Genomic DNA, 22,507 nt, shown 5'->3' on the forward strand with positions numbered 1-22,507 from the left:
TTCAAGTGTTGAATCACTGTTTGCCGGAGGAATGAAGACAGCCAGGTACTAAAATCAACTCAGACTATCTCTAATTTGTCTTCCTCTTTAATCTTTATATGTTACATTACTGGTATAACAACTTCATTCTGTTCATTTACCACTGCCACAGTATTCACTATTAATTTTGCCCCTTTGAAGGATAATACATTGACATTGTTTGGGATTTTAGCACGGCATGGTGTGACATTTATGTTCTTACAGTGGTAGTGCCTTGTAATCTGGCTATCATTCTGTAGATACAGCATAGACTCCCGATGTGGCACATAGACAGACGTGATACACATCAGCACTTGGATGTTCTTACAGAAGAACAACATGCAATACCATCTGGGGTCTTCTTCAATAGCCAAGTGCTTTATCAAGTCTATCATTTATTTGCAGAGTTTAGTAATCTTCTCTGCATAAGCTGCCTTATCGTGTTGTTTATTCTTGAACTTTTGCGTGTTTAAATGAGGCATCCAATGCTCTATTGATTCTATTCCATTCTACTCGACTAACAGAGACAGACATGTGAGGGCCAGAGACAGACATGTGAGGGCCAGAGACAGACATGTGAGGGCCAGAGACAGACATGTGAGGGCCAGAGACAGACATGTGAGGGCCAGAGACAGACATGTGAGGGCCAGAGACAGACATGTGAGGGCCAGAGACAGACATGTGAGGGCCAGAGACAGACATGTGAGGGCCAGAGACAGACATGTGAGGGCCAGAGACAGACATGTGAGGGTCAGAGACAGACATGTGAGGGCCAGAGACAGACATGTGAGGGCCAGAGACAGACATGTGAGGGCCAGAGACAGACATGTGAGGGCCAGAGACAGACATGTGAGGGCCAGAGACAGACATGTGAGGGCCAGAGACAGACATGTGAGGGCCAGAGACAGACATGTGAGGGCCAGAGACAGACATGTGAGGGCCAGAGACAGACATGTGAGGGCCAGAGACAGACATGTGAGGGCCAGAGACAGACATGTGAGGGTCAGAGACAGACATGTGAGGGCCAGAGACAGACATGTGAGGGTCACCCCACTGAGGGTTGCCCTCGCTGCTGTTTTTATTGAGACTGCATGATTTCTGTAGAAGTCCAGCTGTTCCTTGACTCAGTGGATCAGAACCAGATCCATGTCCCATGGTCACTCATTGCACATCCTCTTTGGCACCAGTAGAGAGCCCAGAGCATCCAGCCCATCTGGCAGAAACAGTGGATTTAAACCAGAGCAATTAGAGAATCACCCCTATTGCCGTCTGCTCTAAAGCTATCCTCTGTAAGATGTGCACATGCAAATAGCACTTAATTTCTTGTAATACGTCATTTGAAGAAATAAAATAGCATACTAGTATTGCCCTGGGGGGAAAAAGCAAACAATGGAAAAAACTCAATGTGTTTACAGAAACGTGACTAACTCAGAACTGTTTCGGTTTCTTTTGCAGATGTGGTTTAAAATAATCCTAATAAATAACCGGAACATCCAAGAGTTTTCCAAGGACACGAAGAACTAAACCTTCAGTCTATAATTGACATCGCAGGAAGTTAAACGTTTGTTGGGCTCCATAGCACTGCCTTGGAACACAGGTGATGGCTGAGCACAGCAGCAGCCCTGATTGGAGGGTCCAGGCTGGCTCCACCCTAGCCTCCCTCAGTGACAGGATGACTCTGCCAGAGAGCACTACCATTCTCATTCATCTGAGCTTCCCCATGGAATGGAATCAGTCTGACTCCAGACCAGAGACACCTGGCAAGGAGAAGAACTGGCCTGCCCTGCTCATCTTAGTGGTCATCTTCTTCACTGTGGCGGGCAACATCCTGCTCATCTTAGCTGTGTCTCTGGAGAGGAAGCTGCAGAATGCCACCAGCTTCTTCCTGCGCTCCCTGGCTGTGGCAGACATGCTCGTGGGCTTTCTCGTCATGCCGGTCTCACTGATTAACATTCTCTATGGTAGGTGGTAGGTTGAGCTCTTTTAGAATTGCAAAGCAGTGTTTGTTTGCCCTCTGGATAATGATCTCTTGAAAGCAGCTAGGGATAAGAGGCTTTACTATGAGGCAGGGGCGTCAATTGGGTATGGCAGGGTATGCCCTAGCTCAACACCATCAATTTTAAAATAGGCTACTGAAATCATTCCAATCCTGATTAAAAGGCAAATGCAGTTTAGCGGTAATCGGGCTGACTTTAGGACCATGCGGACGCCTGGGAGCGGGAGGCAAGTGTTTGTATGGCTGGCTGGCTTTATGGAGCACGCATCAAGGCAACTTTTTCTCAAAACAGTGCAGAGGTAAAGATGGCTGTAGTAGATAGCTTTGGCTAGATAACTGCTGTTTGACTTGACAGGAAACTAAACTAGAGTTTTATTCCCGGGCTGAGCTAGTGTGTAGCAGCACATTCATGTGTTTGTAGAATGTTAAATCCCCTATTGACTGAGGTGAATGAAGCTACAGCAACACGGTGATAATGGCTGGAGTCAATTTTGCTTGTTTTGCTGTACTCCAAATTGCAATTTTTAAATTGTGTAGAAATGCAGTAAGTGAGCTTCAATTTTATAAAAAATTCCCATTCAGGGACCGACCCTCCTTAGCTTCAGAGGCAAACCCGCAGTCGGATGCAGGGTGCAACTAGAAAAAAGGCAGCAAAGGCCAGGGTAACATAACCAAATAGTGAAAATTGCAGGAAAGAGGGAGGCGTTTTACGTTATCAAAAAACGAACAAAAATTGCATCCATTTACAATGAATTTGCTCTTGCATTTAAACATTATTTCCTTGCAACATTTTGTTTTGCTATCAATACTTTGGGGTTTATGTTTTTTGCTTTCAATATGATTGTTTTTGTTTTCAATACTAAGAATTGTATTCTCGATTTCTAAGTTTTACTTGATATTAATGGCACAAAATTAACAATTAAGAACGAAAAGTGTTCCTCCCACCACAGTTTCTGTAAAAAGCTGAGGGAGGAGGCTGGAGAAATGCAACCACTCTCAAATCCATAGACTACGCTATGGATGCAAGGACTGACCATCTATGTTCTCCCAATTATAGCATTAACCATGTTTTTAGGCTATACTGTGTTTGTTTACATTGACTTTCTTTACAAATATTGGAGTAAATGTGGAGTTTTCTTACATGTGAAACTGCAAATTAGATTGGATGTGGAATTGCAAGTTGTGAAAAACAATGAAAATAGAAAATTTCACAATGTGGAGATGTGGAATTGCAAATTAAATATTTACATGCGATTGTAGTTTTTTTACTTGTGAAATAGCAAATGTGATTTTCACATGTGACTGTTTTTAACATAGTAACCGCAAATGTCATATATGAAACTGCAATACATTTAAGCTCAACATGTGAAAACTGCTATTTCACATGTGAACATGCGATTTCAAGTATTAAAATGCGATTTTTACATTTGAAAATGCAAATTTGACATGTGTTTTTTTGTAAGGGAACCCCTGACACACCAATGTGAGATTATCCCCTTCCCAGTTCCCATACAATTTCCTTATTTCAGTTAGCCCTATTACTCTGAGCAGCTTTAAATAATGTGTTTATTTTAGATCAAATGGGTTTGTGCAACTGGGTAACAGCAAGAGAAACTCTTCCCTCTTACTTTCATGCCATGAAGGCTTAAAGGCTTTGATCAGGTATTTTTCTAGTAACATCATAGCAGTCTATTTGATGATATACTGTATGAGACTGAAAAATTACTTTGGATTTGTTTGCATGGTCACAAAGTAGGTGTTCTGATTTGATAATGAAATATCAGTAATTCTTGGTGAACTGTGCCCGTCCATTCTTCAGACTACGTGTGGCCCTTCCCCAGACCCCTTTGTCCCATCTGGATCTACCTAGACGTGCTGTTCTCCACAGCATCCATCATGCACCTGTGTGCCATTTCACTGGACCGCTATGTGGGCATCTGTAACCCCATCCAACACAGCCGCTCCAACTCCCTCTCCAAGGCCAAGGCTAAGATCGCCCTCGTCTGGACCATCTCTATAGGTGAGTTCCTGCTAACATAGTTACTGTAAATATAAAAATATAAAAAAACTGATCTGTGTGTGCGTATGTCTAGAGAGATAGTGTGTTACTTTGAAACATTATTTCTGTTTTGGCCTTTGAAGAAAGAACATTAGTGCTTTTTTCTACTGTCTGTCAAGAAGGAATACTTTTCTCTCCCATCTCCTGGGGCTCTTAATGAGAGCCTTATGGCATCTTCACCCTGAGAGATGCTCTATACGGGGACGACAGGACAGGCTATTATGGTCTTATGGCTCAAGGCTTTTTGGTTCTGCAGAAATCTGATAGCCAGTCAACCTGTTAGCTTGTCGACTTTATCTAAAAACCTCACATTTTCTCCGCCTTCGTGTCCTTCCTTGAAAGCCTCTGGTGGTCAATTTTAATCACTATGATCCCCTCCTCTAATCTAATAATATGATGTTAAAGATAGATGTAGCTGTGTTTGTGCATTGGTTTAAATGTGATATTCATTGTCCTGTCCCGTCCGTCTCTCTCTCTGACAGTGATCTCCATGCCCATCCCTGTGATTGGCCTGTATGATGAGGGGAAGGTGTTTGTCAATGGGACCTGTGTACTGAACGAGCACAGCTTCGTCCTGGTGGGCTCCTTCGTAGCCTTCTTCGTCCCTCTGGTCATCATGGTGATCAGCTACTGTTTGACTGTGCGGGTGCTGCAGTGCCAAGCCTCTGATTACCTGCATGGAGGCGAGGTTTCGATCAACCGGCCTGCCTTACTCAGGATCACCATAAGGCCCCCCGCAGGGGACAGCCTTAGCCTCCTCAAACAGGACCCTAGTCATGAGGCCTTGCCAGCTATTGCTGCCTCCAATATTTCCGTCTCTCAAGCCTCCTTGCAACCCATCTCTCCAGCAGGGAGGCAGGAGCCAGGGGGACCTGGCGGGAGACCTGGCATGGCTCAATCAATCAAAAATGAGAGGAGAGCTTCCATGGTCCTGGGTGTGGTGTTTTTCCTCTTCCTGATTATGTGGTGTCCATTCTTCATCACCAACGTGCTGAGTGTGTTGTGTGAGGACTCGATAATAAGCCTGTGCAATAAGCCTGTGTTGGCAGTGCTCCTAAAGGTCTTTGTTTGGGTGGGATATGTCTCCTCTGGTGTCAACCCATTGGTCTACACTCTATTTAACAGGACCTACAGACAGGCCTTCCACCGCTACCTACAATGTATCTACCACAGCCCACCAGCCAAGAGCACCCCAGCCAACCCTGTCTTTCCTGTTTATACCGTCACCCCTAGACTCTGCAGGAAAGATGCCAACGACTGTAACTGTAACAGCCACAATGGGAATATTAAAGGCAGAATGAGGTTGGAGAGAGAGGAAAACAGATCTGGGATGCTAGAGAAGTTGGCCAGTGTCTCTCCCACCCCCACTGAGCATGTCAGCTGTGTCTGAACTAGCTAGTTGGCCTCCTGTCTTTCCCCTCCTGGCTCTGTCTCTACATACAAAACATTGTGGTGACAAAGCCGTTGCTTCATGTAACTGCTTGGATTTTCCACCTCCACTCCCTATTCAAACACAGGAGATGTACTCAATGTCTCCCTGCCTGAACCTGTAAATATGAGATATGAAATAGTGTACAATGCTGTACAATATGACTAAAGACATTGATACTGTATGTGTCAAACTTTGACATTTCCATTACATTTAGTGAGTAATAAGTGCATACTCAGTGTGGTAATTGTAATGAAATGTGCATTAACTGCACTACTGTTTGCATCTCTCATAACAGGGCTGTGAGAGGTCACAGATGGCTTTACAGGAAAACTACCTGATGTATCTCTCTAATCATAGCGCCACAGTGCCACCATGTGGGAATATACAGGACAACACATAAACATTTAATTTCTTACTAGAAGGTGGTCTTTTTCTGCCTGTCTGAGAGATTCAAGTGACAGATATTAATATAGTACTTGAAGGGGAAACAGACAAGGAGATGTTTCACTCCTCATTCCCAGAGGACTGTTACTATTTTGGTTAATATTTCTGACAGATTAATACTTTTTCGCAGTTCTAACATTTACATTTACATTTATGTCATTTAGCAGACGCTCTTATCCAGAGCGACTTACAAATTGTAACATGTAATATAAATAATGAAGTTACAACATTTTCTTAGATTACCCATTTGATTTTCTTATTTTGTGGTGATGTTCATATCATGATGCACCAACAGATGATTGTCCGGTACTGACACAGTGTAAATGATCATGCACATACTATTATTGTAGTGGATTTTAGATGTACAATATTTTAATAAATATTGTCTTCCAAGTTCCATCATTAGTCTTGGGTATATGGTTGGTTTGCCCTTTACTATAAACTATATTATGCATGCAGCAACAAAGACCTAAAACATTTCAAAGGTCACCTTATTAGCATTAGATATCAAGAATAAACCATGTTGAAACACCGCTGACCTTTCATCAGAATACTTTTGTTTAAAGATTGAATGGTAAAAATGTGCATTCAGCCTCTTACAATACCACGTATAACCACAGTATATTACAATACCACGTATGATCCTATTGCCCATATAAAGAACTGTATATGTATTACTGTAAGAGCCATTGTTGATATACATCAATATTTATGACTTTTTACCCTTTGAATTGTCATTAGTGGGTGAGATGTAGAGTGAATGCAAGAAAAAGTCTTTGAATGTTCATCCAAGCTTCTGGTTAATTCTGCACCAAGTTATGAATGGAGAGGCTTCTTTCCACTTTAATAAGCTTGAATCGTGTGACACACACACACACACACTTCTCACCCCCGACAATAAGATCCCCTTGTATTCCCACAGATTCCACAGCATAGCACACTAGTACTGCCCCCGACCCTAATGCATGGAACATGCGATTATCACATAGCCTGGCCTATGCATATTGGATGAAGCCATATTGTCACAGCTACAGTATGTCATTATATTATGCGTCTGCTGTTTGTTGTTTGACAGAGAACGCATGTATGTCATTTTTTGTGTCTTAAATTGGTTTTTCGGTTCTGTGGGGTCTGGGCATCTTTGAAACACAGGGTGGTGGTCTGTGTGAGCCCATATACGCATGCGCCGTGGTTTCGCTGCTGCAGAGCGTTCGCGTTCGCGGAGGAAAGCCGACGCTGCCAAGGAAACACACATGCAGACATAAGGGAATCCAGATTTCAGCGTCGTCGTCCATTCCCTTGACTTTGATAATGCATCGGTAATGATGGTAGCGCGCAGCAACGCCTTCGATCTAGATCTATTCCATGCGTGATGTCTAAATAGCTGGCAAATAATACAGCCAACGAGAGGAAGTAAAAATAAATAAAAAGTCAAGGGAAAGATAAACAACCAGTGGTAAGTAGATTTAGGTACCATTTTACCGTTCTTAGATCGCTAGGATACACTACATGATTCTATATTGCACAATAAGTATTTCCAATTATATAATGTGTTTGTGTGGAAAAAATACTAAACAAGACTACAGGGTATGCAGGTTACTGGTACTATTTATTATAATTTTACAATATAAGAAATGCTTACATGGGAAAGAAAAATATATGTTTCTGTGACAGATATTGTGCCTCGGAATTAGTGACATAGATTGACGCTCTCACAACTCGAAATGCAATCAAGACACCCTTATCCTGGTCAATTCTAATCAATCAATATATTGGTTTTCCTCTTTACGGTCACGATTATCCTATCTTCAGATGTACTTGAACACTGGTTAACTGCTGTAGCTCTATACCTATAGTATACGAACACCTGTTCTGTTCCCTTTGCGTTACAAATCACATGCTTGTGCAGAAGCAGCAATGGTAGGATATATGACGTAATCATCAGTCCAACTGCATGAACTCACTGATGTCATTCTTTTTTTCTAGTCAGTCAGATGTCTAATGAAGGATGACTACTAATTAAGTAATATGGATATTTTTGGAAAAGTAATCTGTACCTGCATGAGGCTGCAGGTGTAGAGTCACATATCTGCTCATCTATTACTATGAAGTTAGAAAGAAATTAGGCCTACCAAACTAGGCTACTGTGAAACAACGTGAAAACGACAGTAATTAATTGCTACAGAACATAATTCAGCCCCAAAAATGTCAACCTGCTTATTATTATGTAAATAAAGCCTTCTGTATATCCTACGAGATGAGAATTCCAGGTGTTCTCCTAAGATTATCGGTGTCCTTTGTGGCTCAGTTGGTAGAACATGGAGCTTGTAACGCCAGGTTAATGGGTTCAAATCCCGGGACCACCCATACGTAAAATGTATGCATGCATGACTGTAATTTGCTTTGGATAAAAGCGTCTGGTAAATGGCATATATTATTATCAACAGACAACAGCATTAAAAGCAGTATCACTAGTCTGACATGTCACCCCAATATTTGGGCATATTTCAACCATTTCTTATGAAAAGAGGCACATTTCTGCGACCAAGGGCCCAAACAGCTTGTAGGAAAGAAATAGGAGGGGGGCCTCAGAGCTGATATGGAACACATTTTGGTTGGCCTTGGTAGTGTATGACCTTGTATAATTGACAGACAATTCTTGGTTGACTTGTTTTATTTGTTAACCCAAATGGTAGCTTGGCGATCTTTATTGATTTGGGGATTACAAAGGGTAGGCCATAAAATGTGGTCTTAATTGCGGTGACAGTTTGCACCTGTAACTTTTTAAGCATCGGAGGACGCTTATGGTGTCATGACTTCGATAGACTCCATACAGTTCTTTAAGGATTCGCCTCTTTTCAGGAGCAGGAGGAACCTGTAAAGTTGGGTGCTGTGCTTGTATATTTTACTCATAACTGTGCTGATCTTTACATATTCTCATTGCTCTTACCTAGTTTTAATAGATTCACCCACAGGCTAGGGTTGAACTGCTAGGGCTGCGATGGGAGGAATGCAGTAGATCATTGAGTTTCTACTATCTTGTTCTGAACATAGATTATGTAAAAGGGAGCCTGGAGCCAGTGTCATGCTAGCAGCACTGTGGAAGTGTTGCTATGGTTTCCACTCATTAATCAGTTTTCTTCCCATGACTGTGCGGAGGCTGTGGCGGCGTGCTATACTGGCTCCAGCAGAGGAGACAAGAATGAGAGAAAAGACACCCAACTTTATGTTTCGGAATCAATGGTAGCATTTAGCCAGATTCTGAGAGCCTCTCTTCGTTTGAATAGTGAGAAACTCCAACAAGAAAGGGGCATTGTGAGCAATGGAAAGGATGGCAAAAAATGTGGAAGAGTGTAGCAGTTAGCAGATGCCAGCAACAGACTGGAGGCCAATAGATTTTTGAGGGGACAGCAGTGTTTGGGTGTGAAAGTGATCATTTGTGAAGAATTAACACACAAAGGAGAACAGAAAGTTCACTCATTCATATTTGAACAATAAGCTATGTCAGGAAATAAATAAGCATTTGGAAGGTGGGGTCTCAGTGGTCTCAGCAATAGGAGCGAGTCCTGTATAAATGATTCAAGGGATAGTTCACCCAGATAGTAAATGTATGTCATCTTATGGATACAGAAAGCTGACTATGGCTGCGGAGATTCAGTAACCTATAGCGTTGGATTTGTTTACTCAGCTACTTAGCATTATCATTGTTGACTGCAAAACAATGTAAGTGGCAGGATCTCTGTTAGCATGCTCTTAATGGCAGCTTTAAATGATTGTAAAATGACTTCCAATCCAAGTTAAGTAGCAATGTGATCCACTTACACGTGTATGTGAGTATTAGTTTCTCCATGAAACAGAGAAAATAAACGTTTTATCATCCTGTCTTAACCCTTCTGAAGCTGGAAGCTTTCACCACTTGAGAATTCATTCTAAAATCAACTGCACTTTCAACTATTCAACTTCTATGCTTTTGAACTCAATGAATGAACTCAAGGTTTGCACAGTGAAGCATAGAGCAGAGTGAGGTTATAACCTAGGAGCTGCAGAGCAGACATGTTAAAAGGCCAGCTCCCATCCTCCAGAGAGTATCATGAACCCGTCTCTCTGTGATAGTCTCCGTGCATGAGGTTGCACAGTCACACGCACTGCCCCTGCGCTTCCCTGCTAGAGGTTCCCCTTGAGGTTGTTTACTCATGTTTAGCTATTTCACCGTGCCAATTTATTGCAATTTTGACAGCTGCAAAAAGGACTCTGTAGCCTTGGGGAACATCTTGTCCTATTTATTTTAAATAGGATAAATATAATTAAAGCCTGATATTCCAAGATGATATGCTGATGTAGGAAAAATAATAATGTTCTTTGTCATTCTGGTCCTGTTTATTTTTTAAAAATATTATTATTATTATTTATTTTTTCTGGTTCTATGTTTCTATTTACAGTGTACTATGTGTATGATTGCTTTGTTCTATGTGTATGATTGCTTTGTTCCATTTCCTTCAAATGTACTTGTTCTCATCACGTTGCAATGGGCAGCAGAGCATAAGGAAAGGCCCTTGGAGGTTGCCATGGTGATGGTCCTAGACTGTAGCCCTGATATAGTAGAGCCCCTTGCTGTTTGCTTGTACACTACTCACACCACATGATCACAGAATATACACAATTCTGAAGCCCACAGTCTTTTTTTCATTGACATGAACAGAATAGCCTTAATTATATAGGGTACATAGAGTACTGTAGTACTATCTCACAAGCAAACTTTGTAAGCTTACTGTAGGTAAGCCTTTTTTTAGACTTGGTATGCCCAAATGCCAAATGAAGATGAAAGCCCATTCTCATTGGATCCAAGCTCTTTGTCATTGGATATGCTTCTTGGGTTATTTTTGTACTGCATATTTTTGCGATCTTTTTTTTTTTTTAGACCAGTGCTTGAAAGACACAAGACATCTAAAGGCCAATAAATTAATTATAAATACAGTGATTGAACTGAGAGAGATAGGAGGGAGAACATTGTGAAAGAGGAAAGAGAGCCAGAGGAAGAGAGGTCCCCTCCATTGTCTCCACTATAGGGACATGCTGAGCAGTAGGCAGTGAGTTGTATAAAAGAATGCCAGGCGGTTGTGTAAAGGCATGCCAGCCTGTATTAGGGCTGTGTGGGGAGAGATTCAGGCTAGATGGCCACTACCCATTAGCCTGATGGGCTGAGCACAGAGTTTGTATCCCCACACACACACACACACTCACTCACTGTTACACACACACTCACTGTTACACACATACTTACTGTCAAACTCACTGACTGTCAATCACACACTATCCATTGTGCAATAGGCCATGATATGTTACAGGAGGGGGTCGCAGTTCCGGAGCGACCCACTCGGTGTCATCCTCCGACAACATTTGGCACCTCCTCACTCACAGTCTGTGCCACCCGACCTTTGAATCTTAATTTCCAGGTTTCCTTTGATTGTCCTTGCCTTTCTTTAAAACGTAGTAACTACTATTATAATCGTACTAATTAAGTGATGACCTTTTATCAATGCTTTCTCTCAACCTCTTTTCTTTGACAATACTAGGTCTTTGTCCTGTACACATTTTATTATTAGTCCATATGATTGCACCATTGTAGATGTTGTGATTTCCCTCTGTTGGTTAATTACATGGTGTCTAATGCGTCTCTCCATTCCAGTGGCGGCTCCTGAAAAAATTCTCAGGGGGGGCAATTTTTCTGATGATTTAGGTGACCTACACACATTTTAAAAAAGATATGTCCAGCAACAACATGAAGACAGGGGCAGCATATAAGTCAATACCAGAAGCATTTATTGACTGATCTCAAAAGTGTTGGCTTACCAGGGTTGGTGGAGCCCTCAGTTTCATCTTTGCCTCGCAAAGCTAACTCAAACACTCCGCAAAACTTCACACACTGGATTAGCCGGCTGAGGATGTGGCGGTTCTTGCTAATGTCGTAGTAAATATATTTGTTATAGTGAATATGGAATATGATATGTTGAGTAAAATGTTGTGCTAAGATCTATTTAGGTCAGGAGCTGGTTATAAGTTCTGTTCCTATCCAATAACAATGGACAAAAGGGTCCTATCTTGTCAGCCTTGTCAGTTTCAGTTCTCCAGTAAACTTGTGATTATCAACACTAACCTCATCGTTGTGGCGGCGGACAGCTAGCCTGTATCCCTCATCCAGTTGAGTGGGAATGTTCACTCTCCCCAAAGCAGACAATCTCAAACAGCTATCCATGTGGGTCTTTGACAGCTCATGTTTCTTAATCTTTCCTGAAAGATGGTGCATGTCCGTTACACACCAGTCGCTGTCCAAGCGGTGCTGTCTGCCGTGCCGCCTTCAGGGTGAAAGAGTAAGCAGGGGGTAGCAGAAGACTGCATTAGCTACATCGCAGCCTGCTAGCCAGGTTTTTCGTTCGTACCAATTTTTGGAAAATCCTCGGGTGTAGGACTTCCCCCCTTTAGTAGAAACCTGTTGAATTATTAAATTTGGTCTGGGAGGTCCTAATTGTTTCGTTGCCAATTTATCTTCATTTGTTCGCCGACAAAAAGGAACTTCTTTCAAAGACACAATCGAGTTGCACTGAAGCCTAGCCATTTTGATAGTAGTAGTGAATTGATTGACGCTGCTACCCGCTCTTTTCTTAGTTACGTTCATGGTTATGTTACGTATGACGAAAGCGCGTAAGTGCAAGCCCTCAGAAACCCATAGAGATTGTATTGAAAGCTCTGATATTTGAAAAAAATTGATTTTACATGGGAGTCTATGACAGACTTCTGGGCGATTTTCAACCTGACTGAAATCGCCCCAAAAGGGGGGGGGGCCATTTGAAGCACGACTTTAGCCTGATTGGACATTTAGTGGCACTGTGGCAGATCAGACGTCTAGATTACAACACTGATAACTACTGTTGCCGTGATATAATTGATTAGAAAAAAAATCCCTTCCTTTTCCCGTTTGGCAGTGCGTCGCCCATATCGCCCTATTGAACACACCGCCCCTGCTCCATTCCCTCTCCCCGGCCTATTGACTCTTTCTTAATTCAGTGCCTCTAATTTGAGGTGTCACACAGCATGGCGTTCAATATAGATTGCTCAACTGAAGACTGAGTTATATTGTTCTATAGCCGTAATTAATGTGATAATTGGAGTGGTTTTTAACCCTTCCTCCGTGGCTCTCTGTAGGTGAGTGTGTGTAGGGCGCAGCCGCCATGCCGCTGGTGAAGAGATGCATCGAGCCCAGGCACCTGTGCCGTGGAGCCGTGCCGGACGGGGTCACCAGCGAGCTGGAGTGTGTCACTAACAGCACCCTGGCAGCCATCATCAAACAGCTGGGGGGCCTGAGTAAGTCTACACACCTGGCTGACTGACTAACAGTCTGACTGCTGTCTGACTGACCGACTGTCTGACTGCTGGCTGACTGACAGTGACTGACTGAATGCTGAATGGAATTTAAATCTTAACCAAACTATTTCAGACAGTACTTTTTAACATGTACTGTATGGGTTCTTTTAAAGGTACATTCTCATAGCCCTACTCTGACCCTGGCCTCTGTTAATGCATGGTGTGTGTTTTTGTGAATGCAGGTCGACATGCAGAGGACATCTTTGGGGAGCTGTTCAACGAGGCCAACAGCTTCTACATGAGAATGAACAGCCTCCAGGAGAGAGTGGACCTGCTGGCTGTCAAAGTCACCCAGCTGGACTCCACTGTGGAGGAGGGTAGGTGGAGGCAGCAGGTGACAGGGGTTATGAGGGAGGGGTGGTAAGGGTGTGGCAGAATCTACTGAGGAAGGGGACTGGTCAAATCATACAGTACATGCTATAGCATGATCATACCCAGGCAAAGTTACAGCACAGCATACGGTATGAGAGCGTGAATAAGCATCAAATGAAGAGCACCATGCTAATTAGCGAAGTAAAACACACCGTTGCATAATGCATAATGCAAAGGCTTCACCAGGGCTTAGTGCCCCACAGCTGAGCCACAGACTCCCTGCTGCTGCAATCACTAATACATTGATTTTCATTATACAGCCTGGGATAAACCGGATACTGTATACAGTGCATTCGGAAAGTGTTCAGACCCCTTGACTTTTTCCACATTTTGTTACGTTACAGCCTTATTCTAAAATGGATTAAATTGTTTTCCCCCTCATCAATCTATACACAATACCCCATAATGACTAAGCAAAAACAGGTTTTTAGAATTATTTTCATATATATTAATAATAAAACACTGAAATATCACATTTACATAAGTATTCAGACCCTTTACTCAGTACTTTGTTGAAGCACCTTTGGCAGCGATTACAGCCTCGAGTCTTCTTGGGTATGACGCTACAAGCTTGGCACACCTGTATTTGGGGAGTTTCTCCCATTCTTCTCTGCAGATCCTCTCAAGCTTTGTCAGGTTGGATGGGGAGCGTTGCTGCACATCTATTTTCAGGTCTCTCCAGAGATGTTCGATCAGGTTCAAATCTGGGCTCTGGCTGGGCCACTCAAGGACATTCAGAGACTTGTCCCGAAGCCACTCCTGTGTTGTCTTGGCTGTGTGCTTAGGGTCGTTGTCCTGTTGGAAGGTGAACTTTCGCCCCAGTCTGAGGTCCTGAGCGCTCTGTAGCAGGTTTTCATCAAGGATCTCTCTGTACTTTGCTCCGTTCATCTTTCCCTCGATCCTGACTAGTCTCCCAGTCCCTGCCGCTGAAAAACATTCCCACAGCATGATGCTGCCATCACCATGCTTCACCGTAGGGATGGTGCCAGGTTTCCTCCAGACGTGAAGCTTGGCATCCAGGCCAAAAAGTTCAATCTTGGTTTCATTAGACCAGATAATCTTCAAATCAAATCAAATCAAATTGTATTGGCCACATGCGCCGAATACAACAGGTGCAGACATTACAGTGAAATGCTTACTTACAGCCCTTAACCAACAGTGCATTTATTTTTCATAAAAAAGTAAAATAAAACAACAACAAAAAAAGTGTTGAGAAAAAAAGAGCAGAAGTAAAATAAAATAACAGTAGGGAGGCTATATATACAGGGGTCTGAGAGTCCTTTAGGTGCCTTTTGGCAAACTCTAAGCGGGCTGTCATGTGCCTTTTACTGAGGAGTGGCTTCTGTCTGGCCACTCTACCATAAAGGCCTGATTGGTGGAGTGCTGCGGAGATGGTTGTCCTTCTGGAAGGTTCTCCCATCTCCACAGAGGAACTCTAGAGCTCTGTCAGAGTGACCAAGGCCCTTCTCCCCCGATTGCTCAGTTTGGCCGGGCGGCCAGCTATAGGAAGAGTCTTGGTGGTTCCAAACTTCTTCCATTTAAGCATGATGGAGGCCACTGTGTTCTTGGGGACTTCAATGCTGCAGAGATTGTTTGGTACCCTTCCCCAGATATGCCTCGACACAATCCTTTCTCGGAGCTCTACGGACAATTCCTTCGACATCATGGCTTGGTTTTTGCTCTGACATGCACTTTCAACTGTGGGGCCTTATATAGACAGGTGTGTGCCTTTCCAAATCATGTCCAATCAATCAAATTTACCACAGGTGGACTCCAATCCAGTTATAAAACATCTCAAGGATGATCAATGGAAACAGGATGCACCTGAGCGCAATTTCGAGTCTCATAGCAAAGGGTCTGAATACTTATGTAAATACATTTCAGCAACATTTTCTAAAAACCTGTTTTCACTTTGTCATTATGGGGTATTGTGTGTAGATTGATGAGGACATTTTTTTTATTTCATCCATTGTAGAATAAGGCTGTAACGTAACAAAATGTGGAAAAAGTCAAGGGGTCTGAATACTTTCCGAACACACTGTATGTATCCCATTTAGCATCTCTACTTACCTTAATCATGACTCATGACCCTCTGTTTGCGGTCCTATTAAATTGTGTTCTTATAAGAGGAAGCATTGATACACCACTAATGAATGTGGTTGGTTTTCATGTTATTGAACTTCTAAACTTCCTCATGCAAATTGGGATGCCATGGCCATTCATAGCTGATAATGAGTCAGTGTTCGAGGGTTCATTCAGTGTGTTCATTCTTGGCATTCTGGTCCCAGTTTCGCTGCAGGACATCAACATGAGGAAGGCCTTCAAGAGCTCCACCATCCAGGACCAGCAGGTGGTGTCCAGGAACTCCATCCTCAACCCTGTCATGGAGATGTACCATCGCTGTGACAAACCTCCACCCCTCAACATCCTCAGCCCCTACAGGTCAGCCCTCAACCAATCACATTACAACTTACTGAACCCCACTTTAATCTTTGCATTTATCCTTAGGTACAGGATACAGAATTAAGCATTGGGGATGTGCAATTTATGTGAATTATAACATAGTTATATAATGTATAAAGTGTAGGTGTCAATTGCATTGCCAAAGCACAGTCTCAGGTCAGGATGTGTTGTCATACAGGGATGACAAAAAGGATGGCCTGAAGTTCTACACAGACCCATCCTACTTCTTTAATCTGTGGAAGGAGAAGATGATCCAAGCAACAGAAAACAAGCGGAAGGAGAAGAGGAAGCAGAAGGCAGGTGACAAGGTGAGTGAGTTTGTTTGGATGTGTGTTTATGTGTATCTATGATGAATCACTACTCACACATGTTGCTACATTTTGCTCCAAGCTCTTTGCTGGCTCTTGGTATTTTGGGTATTTTATTAGGATCCCCATTAGCTGTTGCGAAAGCAACAGCTACTCTTCCTGGAGTTCACACAGGACATGAAACATGACATAATACAGAACATTAATAGACAAGAACAGCTCTCTCTTATCCTCTATATTCTCATGACTGTTGGCTGTTTATTCCCTCTCAGACCCTCTCTCCCTCCCTCCACCATTTAACATCAGGCCAGTCAGGATTAGCTCATTGCTCATTTTAGACTGTCTGTGCTCAAGCTTCCTAAGCCTGGGGAGGTGGAAGTGGACGTGTGTTTAGACGGAGATAGAGGATGGGAAGGAACGAGAGAAAAAGAGAGCGAGGGCTTAGGGGCGAGGGAGGGCGCAAGACAGGAGACAATGACATGGTTAGTAAATAGCCATATGTGTTTTAGCAAGATGAAAAACCTCTTACGAACACTACTAAGCTATATAGTTAAAATTGACTTAATTAGAGGAAGCATGCTTATTTATTTACTAAGAACCAAGACTTAGAACTTCCACCACTAGTGGAAGGAACCGTAGCAGAACTTAAATGCATTTTATACATAATAAATGTGCACTTACATGCCCTGTTTATGGTTTATGTTTGTCCCATAATGATGGTAGTTGATGATAGTTTTTTCCCATACGTAGGGTTTATACCGCATTCTGAGGGAATCCTCTGGTGCAGTCCATATCTCTGTATTTCAGCTGGAGTCACAGTCTCATACATTTGTCATTTCCAGGAGCAGAAACAGGTGGAGGACCCCAGCCGGGAGGTGAAGAAGGTGAGGAAGGCCCGGAACCGTCGTCAGGAGTGGAACATGATGGCCTACGACAAGGAGTTCCGCCCAGACACCCGCCTCACACCTTCACCCTACCATGGCATGTCCTCTGAGGGATCCCTCTCTCCAGACAGGTCAGTAGGGATGCACTGCATCAATCAATCAAGGAACAATTATTATATATCATATATGATTATATATACAGTATTATGTGAAATATGGGGAAATGCGAATCACGAAATGTAAATGTACAAAATCTGCTTTCTACTGCCATCGACCTAAATGTTCGAAAGCATGCATGTTCCTGAGAGGGAGACCGCGAGGTTTTGAGATTTAGGTATAGAGATGTATTGAGAGCGCAACATTGTATGTGTCTCAATGGTGCTGCCCGTCCGCTCACAGACGTCATAATGGGACAGATACAACGTTGTGACCTCTATACAGTGGGGGGAAAAAGTATTTAGTCAGCCACCAATTGTGCAAGTTCTCCCACTTAAAAAGATTAGAGAGGCCTGTAATTTTCATCATAGGTACACGTCAACTATGACAGACAAAATGAGAAAAACAAATCCAGAAAATCACATTGTAGGATTTTTAATGAATTTATTTGCAAATTATGGTGGAAAATAAGTATTTGGTCAATAACAAAAGTTTCTCAATACTTTGTTATATACCCTTTGTTGGCAATGACACAGGTCAAACGTTTTCTGTAAGTCTTCACAAGGTTTTCACACACTGTTGCTGGTATTCTGGCCCATTCCTCCATGCAGATCTCCTCTAGAGCAGTGATGTTTTGGGGCTGTCGCTGGGCAACACGGACTTTCAACTCCCTCCAAAGATTTTCTATGGGGTTGAGATCTGGAGACTGGCTAGGCCACTCCAGAACCTTGAAATGCTTCTTACGAAGCCACTCCTTCGTTGCCCGGGCAGTGTGTTTGGGATCATTGTCATGCTGAAAGACCCAGCCACGTTTCATCTTCAATGCCCTTGCTGATGGAAGGAGGTTTTCACTCAAAATCTCACGATACATGGCCCCATTCATTCTTTCCTTTACACGGATCAGTCGTCCTGGTCCCTTTGCAGAAAAACAGCCCCAAAGCATGATGTTTCCACCCCCATGCTTCACAGTAGGTATGGTGTTCTTTGGATGCAACTTAGCATTCTTTGTCCTCCAAACACGACGAGTTGAGTTTTTACCAAAAAGTTCTATTTTGGTTTCATCTGACCATATGACATTCTCCCAATCCTCTTCTGGATCATCCAAATGCACTCTAGCAAACTTCAGACGGGCCTGGACATGTACTGGCTTAAGCAGGGGGACACATCTGGCACTGCAGGATTTGAGTCCCTGGCGGTGTAGTGTGTTACTGATGGTAGGCTTTGTTACTTTGGTCCCACCGTTCTTGTGATCATTTTGATCCCACGGGGTGAGATCTTGCGTGGAGCCCCAGATCGAGGGAGATTATCAGTGGTCTTGTATGTCTTCCATTTCATAATAATTGCTCCCACAGTTGATTTCTTCAAACCAAGCTGCTTACCTATTGCAGATTCAGTCTTCCCAGCCTGGTGCAGGTCTACAATTTTGTTTCTGGTGTCCTTTGACAGCTCTTTGGTCTTGGCCATAGTGGAGTTTGGAGTGTGATTGTTTGAGGTTGTGGACAGGTGTCTTTTATACTGATAACAAGTTCAAACAGGTGCCATTAATACAGGTAACGAGTGGAGGACAGAGGAGCCTCTTAAAGAAGAAGTTACAGGTCTGTGAGAGCCAGAAATCTTGCTTGTTTGTAGGTGACCAAATACTTATTTTCCACCATAATTTGCAAATAAATTCATTACAAATCCTACAATGTGATTTTCTGGAGAAAAAAAATCTCATTTTGTCTGTCATAGTTGACGTGTACCTATGATGAAAATTACATGCCTCTCTCATATTTTTAAGTGGGAGAACTTGCACAATTGGTGGCTGACTAAATACTTTTTTTCCCCACTGTATATCTCTATGCGACAACGGGTCAGAGTGAGGATGTGAATAGAATCTCGTTTCTTATGATTATCAGTAAAATAAACAAATGTATAAAATATTGATTACTATGTATAGCTTTGTAAGACTATAAATGACCAACCACCAAGCTTTGAAGTAGTTAGTACCGGGAGACTATCAGCAATTGCGCTAAGCTAATGTTATGCTAACTTCAATCATCTCCAAACTGCACGCCGAGACATAAAAATGGTATCCATGAGTTCTTCTGACTCCGGGTAAGTAGAAAAACGACCGAAATCTCGCATTATCCCTTTAACATATAATATTCTACATTGTACTCCTTCACATCAAAAATATTATGTTTGAATATTAGGCTACTAGGTTTTTAGATGACAAATAGATTTTTTAGGATGTCCATTGACATGAGATTAGGTGCATATTGAACGGCTTTGATGATATCAACCTCTATCTGTGGATTAAATATTCCAGGTCTGGTATGTCTGATGAGCTGTCCTACCCTGCCAGCCCTAACCACCCACCCCAGGAGGGAGCTGTACTGGGTCCTGATGGGAAGGAGCACCTAACAGGCCCCAACCAGACCCAGTCTCTGGACCGGGCCTACCGACCCCCTGCTGCTGCTACCGCTGCAGGTCAAGGCCGCCAGCATTCCCTGGGCCGCATGCAGCCCCACCACGGACCCACACCCACAGACCCATCCCTGAACGGACCCCGGCCCGCAACTTCCAAAGAGGCCAGGTGTGTAGCTAGCTACCCTTCTCATCTCTCCTTCTGTGCCCATTTTTGCTATTTTATCTAAGCTGAATTAAAGTCTGAAAGCCTATTCTATCTACAGTAAATGTCACAGGCATTTATTTGATCCTAATGTTAACGATGTAGTGCTGGAATTGTGAGAATGACTATGTCTGACTTGGTTGGTTTCCTCTAATTGTTCCACAGCGGTCACCAGATGCCTGAGCACTTTATCCCTCCGGCCCCGCCCCCACCTCCTCCCCTCATCCCCTCAGCCCAGACGGCCTTTGACAGCAAAGCAGGGCCTCCCACCCTGGCCCCTGGCACCGTGGCCACCCTGTCCCGCCCCTACAGCCCCTCGCCCCCACCACCCCCACCCGCCGGCTACATCCCCTCTCCATCTCACCCTGTCACTGGGGGACCCCCTGTTGCCCCTCCTCCACCCCCACCTGGTGGCCCCCCAACATTTGCTCCCTCTCCAGCCCATGCCATACACCCCTCTGGGGGCACACTGCCAAGGAAGGGCAAGGTGCTAGGCATCCCGATAAGTGACGCACGCAGTGACCTGCTGTCAGCCATCCGCAGAGGTGAGACCCTCTGGTTCACTAGGTGGAAAGGCCAGGATTATACCACGTGATCTGTCTACATTACTGTACATGGAAAGCCACTATTCTAGTAACATATTTACTGTAGGGAAAATATATTTTGACAGTTTGTAGTAAGTATAATCTGTACAGTTGATGACCGTAGTGTTGTGTCCTCAGGCATCCAGCTGAGGAAGGTGCAGGAGCAGCGTGAGCAGGAAGCCAAGAAGGAGCCGGTGGGGAACGACGTGGCCACCATCCTATCCCGACGCATCGCAGTGGAGTACAGCGAATCAGACGAGGACTCAGAGCCTGAGGAGAACGAGTGGTCAGACTGAGGCGGAGGAGGAGAGGAGAGGGTGGGGCAGAGCAGAGGGCCTAGGCTTACTTTACTTACCTACACACTGCTGCTATTCTAATACCAGGAAACACACACACACACACAGTCATCGCACACTACGTCTCGATAGACCTCTTGTTAGAGAATGTAGATGAGAAAGGAGATGCTTACACAGTATGACAGTATCCATTATCTAGTCAAATATGGGGTGAGAGGAAACCACATTGGATCTGGGGCTGGGGGGGATCTGTTGAAAGCATGCACAGCAAGCTTATACGTGTATATATATATATATATAATATGATATAGTATAATATATTACTTATGGTCCAGTATAAAAGTGTTTCTTTCATGAGTCATGATATTGTAGTTTGAATATTATTTGTGGTTTCAGTTGCATTTTGATTTTCAGTGCATATCCTCCACCTGTAAATGAGCCACACCAAAACCACAGATGTTGTTTTCTAGGTGAAGATGCTATGGCATTCTTTCAACTCATCTGATCTTTAACTTAATGCACTTAAATATTTGTTCATTGAAAAGTATTATTTAGAGTCATATTCTATTCTGGTTGTGCTGTTTGTGATAACTGTGCATATGAAGATGATGTAACATCAAGTGTAAATCAGGTGGGTGGATACTTGTGGACATATGATGCTGTAGCCGTAACCGTATCGTCAACACAACTTTTTGTAATCTGAGGGGCGTTCCTTTTATTTTGTCACTTTGTTCAATTGTTTACAGTGTTGTGGTTGAGTATTGATACCCTAACTGGCAGTGTTTAACATCAGTTGTCGTTTTTGGATTACATAATTTGCTAAAGATTTGCTGGTTGACTAATGACTACTGTGTAAGACATACTCTAACATGCAATTATTTAGGGGTTTATTTTCTCTATTGTACTTTGTGTGTGTGTGTGCGCGCGAGCATGTGTGTCAGGGAAAGAGAATATCTCAATGCTTTGCTGTTTCTTTCTTTTCTGACTCACTAGTTTTATGTTGAAGGAGAGAGAGTAGCTGATTGTTGGTGGGCTTGTCATCCATTTTGACTAATGTTCTACTGGAAGTGATGAGAGAGGGGTCATAGCAATGTTTCAAACATACAGATCCTATGTTTTATTAAGTAATGTGTTTATATAACTACTGTGTTTTACAATTCATTGTTGTATATATTTTTGTAACACTGCTTGTAAAATGAATTTGGGTATCTAGATATGAAATGACTATCACATTGATCAAACCTAGAAAAAAAAGTGCATGTATGAGTAGCTAATAAAATGAAATAAGTGTTATGATTGCTTACTTTTGTCTTGGATCCTCTTGTGACGGTTTATTGCAAATCACTTGTGTATTCCATTGATATAACTTCCCTATTGTACCGTATCACTAGAACGTGAATAACCAATTTATGCACTAGTTCTGAGAGATGTTATTTTTGCAGGTACAGCATGATCACCACCC

General features: G+C 43.0%; 2 protein-coding genes across 2 annotated transcripts; both read left to right on the forward strand.

The window, feature by feature from the left end:
• Positions 1-1,618: 1,618 nt before the first annotated feature.
• Positions 1,619-5,463, forward strand: LOC311142411 (5-hydroxytryptamine receptor 2A-like; the record flags this gene model as incomplete). Its single annotated transcript, XM_084178059.1, has 3 exons — positions 1,619-1,979; positions 3,834-4,034; positions 4,556-5,463. 3 exons carry the CDS (start codon positions 1,619-1,621, stop codon positions 5,461-5,463), a joined length of 1,470 nt encoding a protein of 489 aa, XP_084034185.1.
• A 7,712-nt stretch (positions 5,464-13,175) lies between these two features.
• LOC311142570 (actin-binding protein WASF3-like) lies at positions 13,176-21,045 on the forward strand (the record flags this gene model as incomplete). The annotated part of the gene is made up of 8 exons (XM_084178246.1): positions 13,176-13,308; positions 13,551-13,685; positions 16,029-16,182; positions 16,382-16,511; positions 17,354-17,526; positions 19,863-20,129; positions 20,331-20,710; positions 20,888-21,045. 8 exons carry the CDS (start codon positions 13,176-13,178, stop codon positions 21,043-21,045), a joined length of 1,530 nt encoding a protein of 509 aa, XP_084034372.1.
• Between the last annotated feature and the right edge of the window lie 1,462 nt (positions 21,046-22,507).

Source organism: Coregonus lavaretus (genome assembly GCF_964263955.1).
Source record: "Coregonus lavaretus genome assembly, chromosome: 15".
NCBI classification, from domain to species: domain Eukaryota; kingdom Metazoa; phylum Chordata; class Actinopteri; order Salmoniformes; family Salmonidae; genus Coregonus; species Coregonus lavaretus.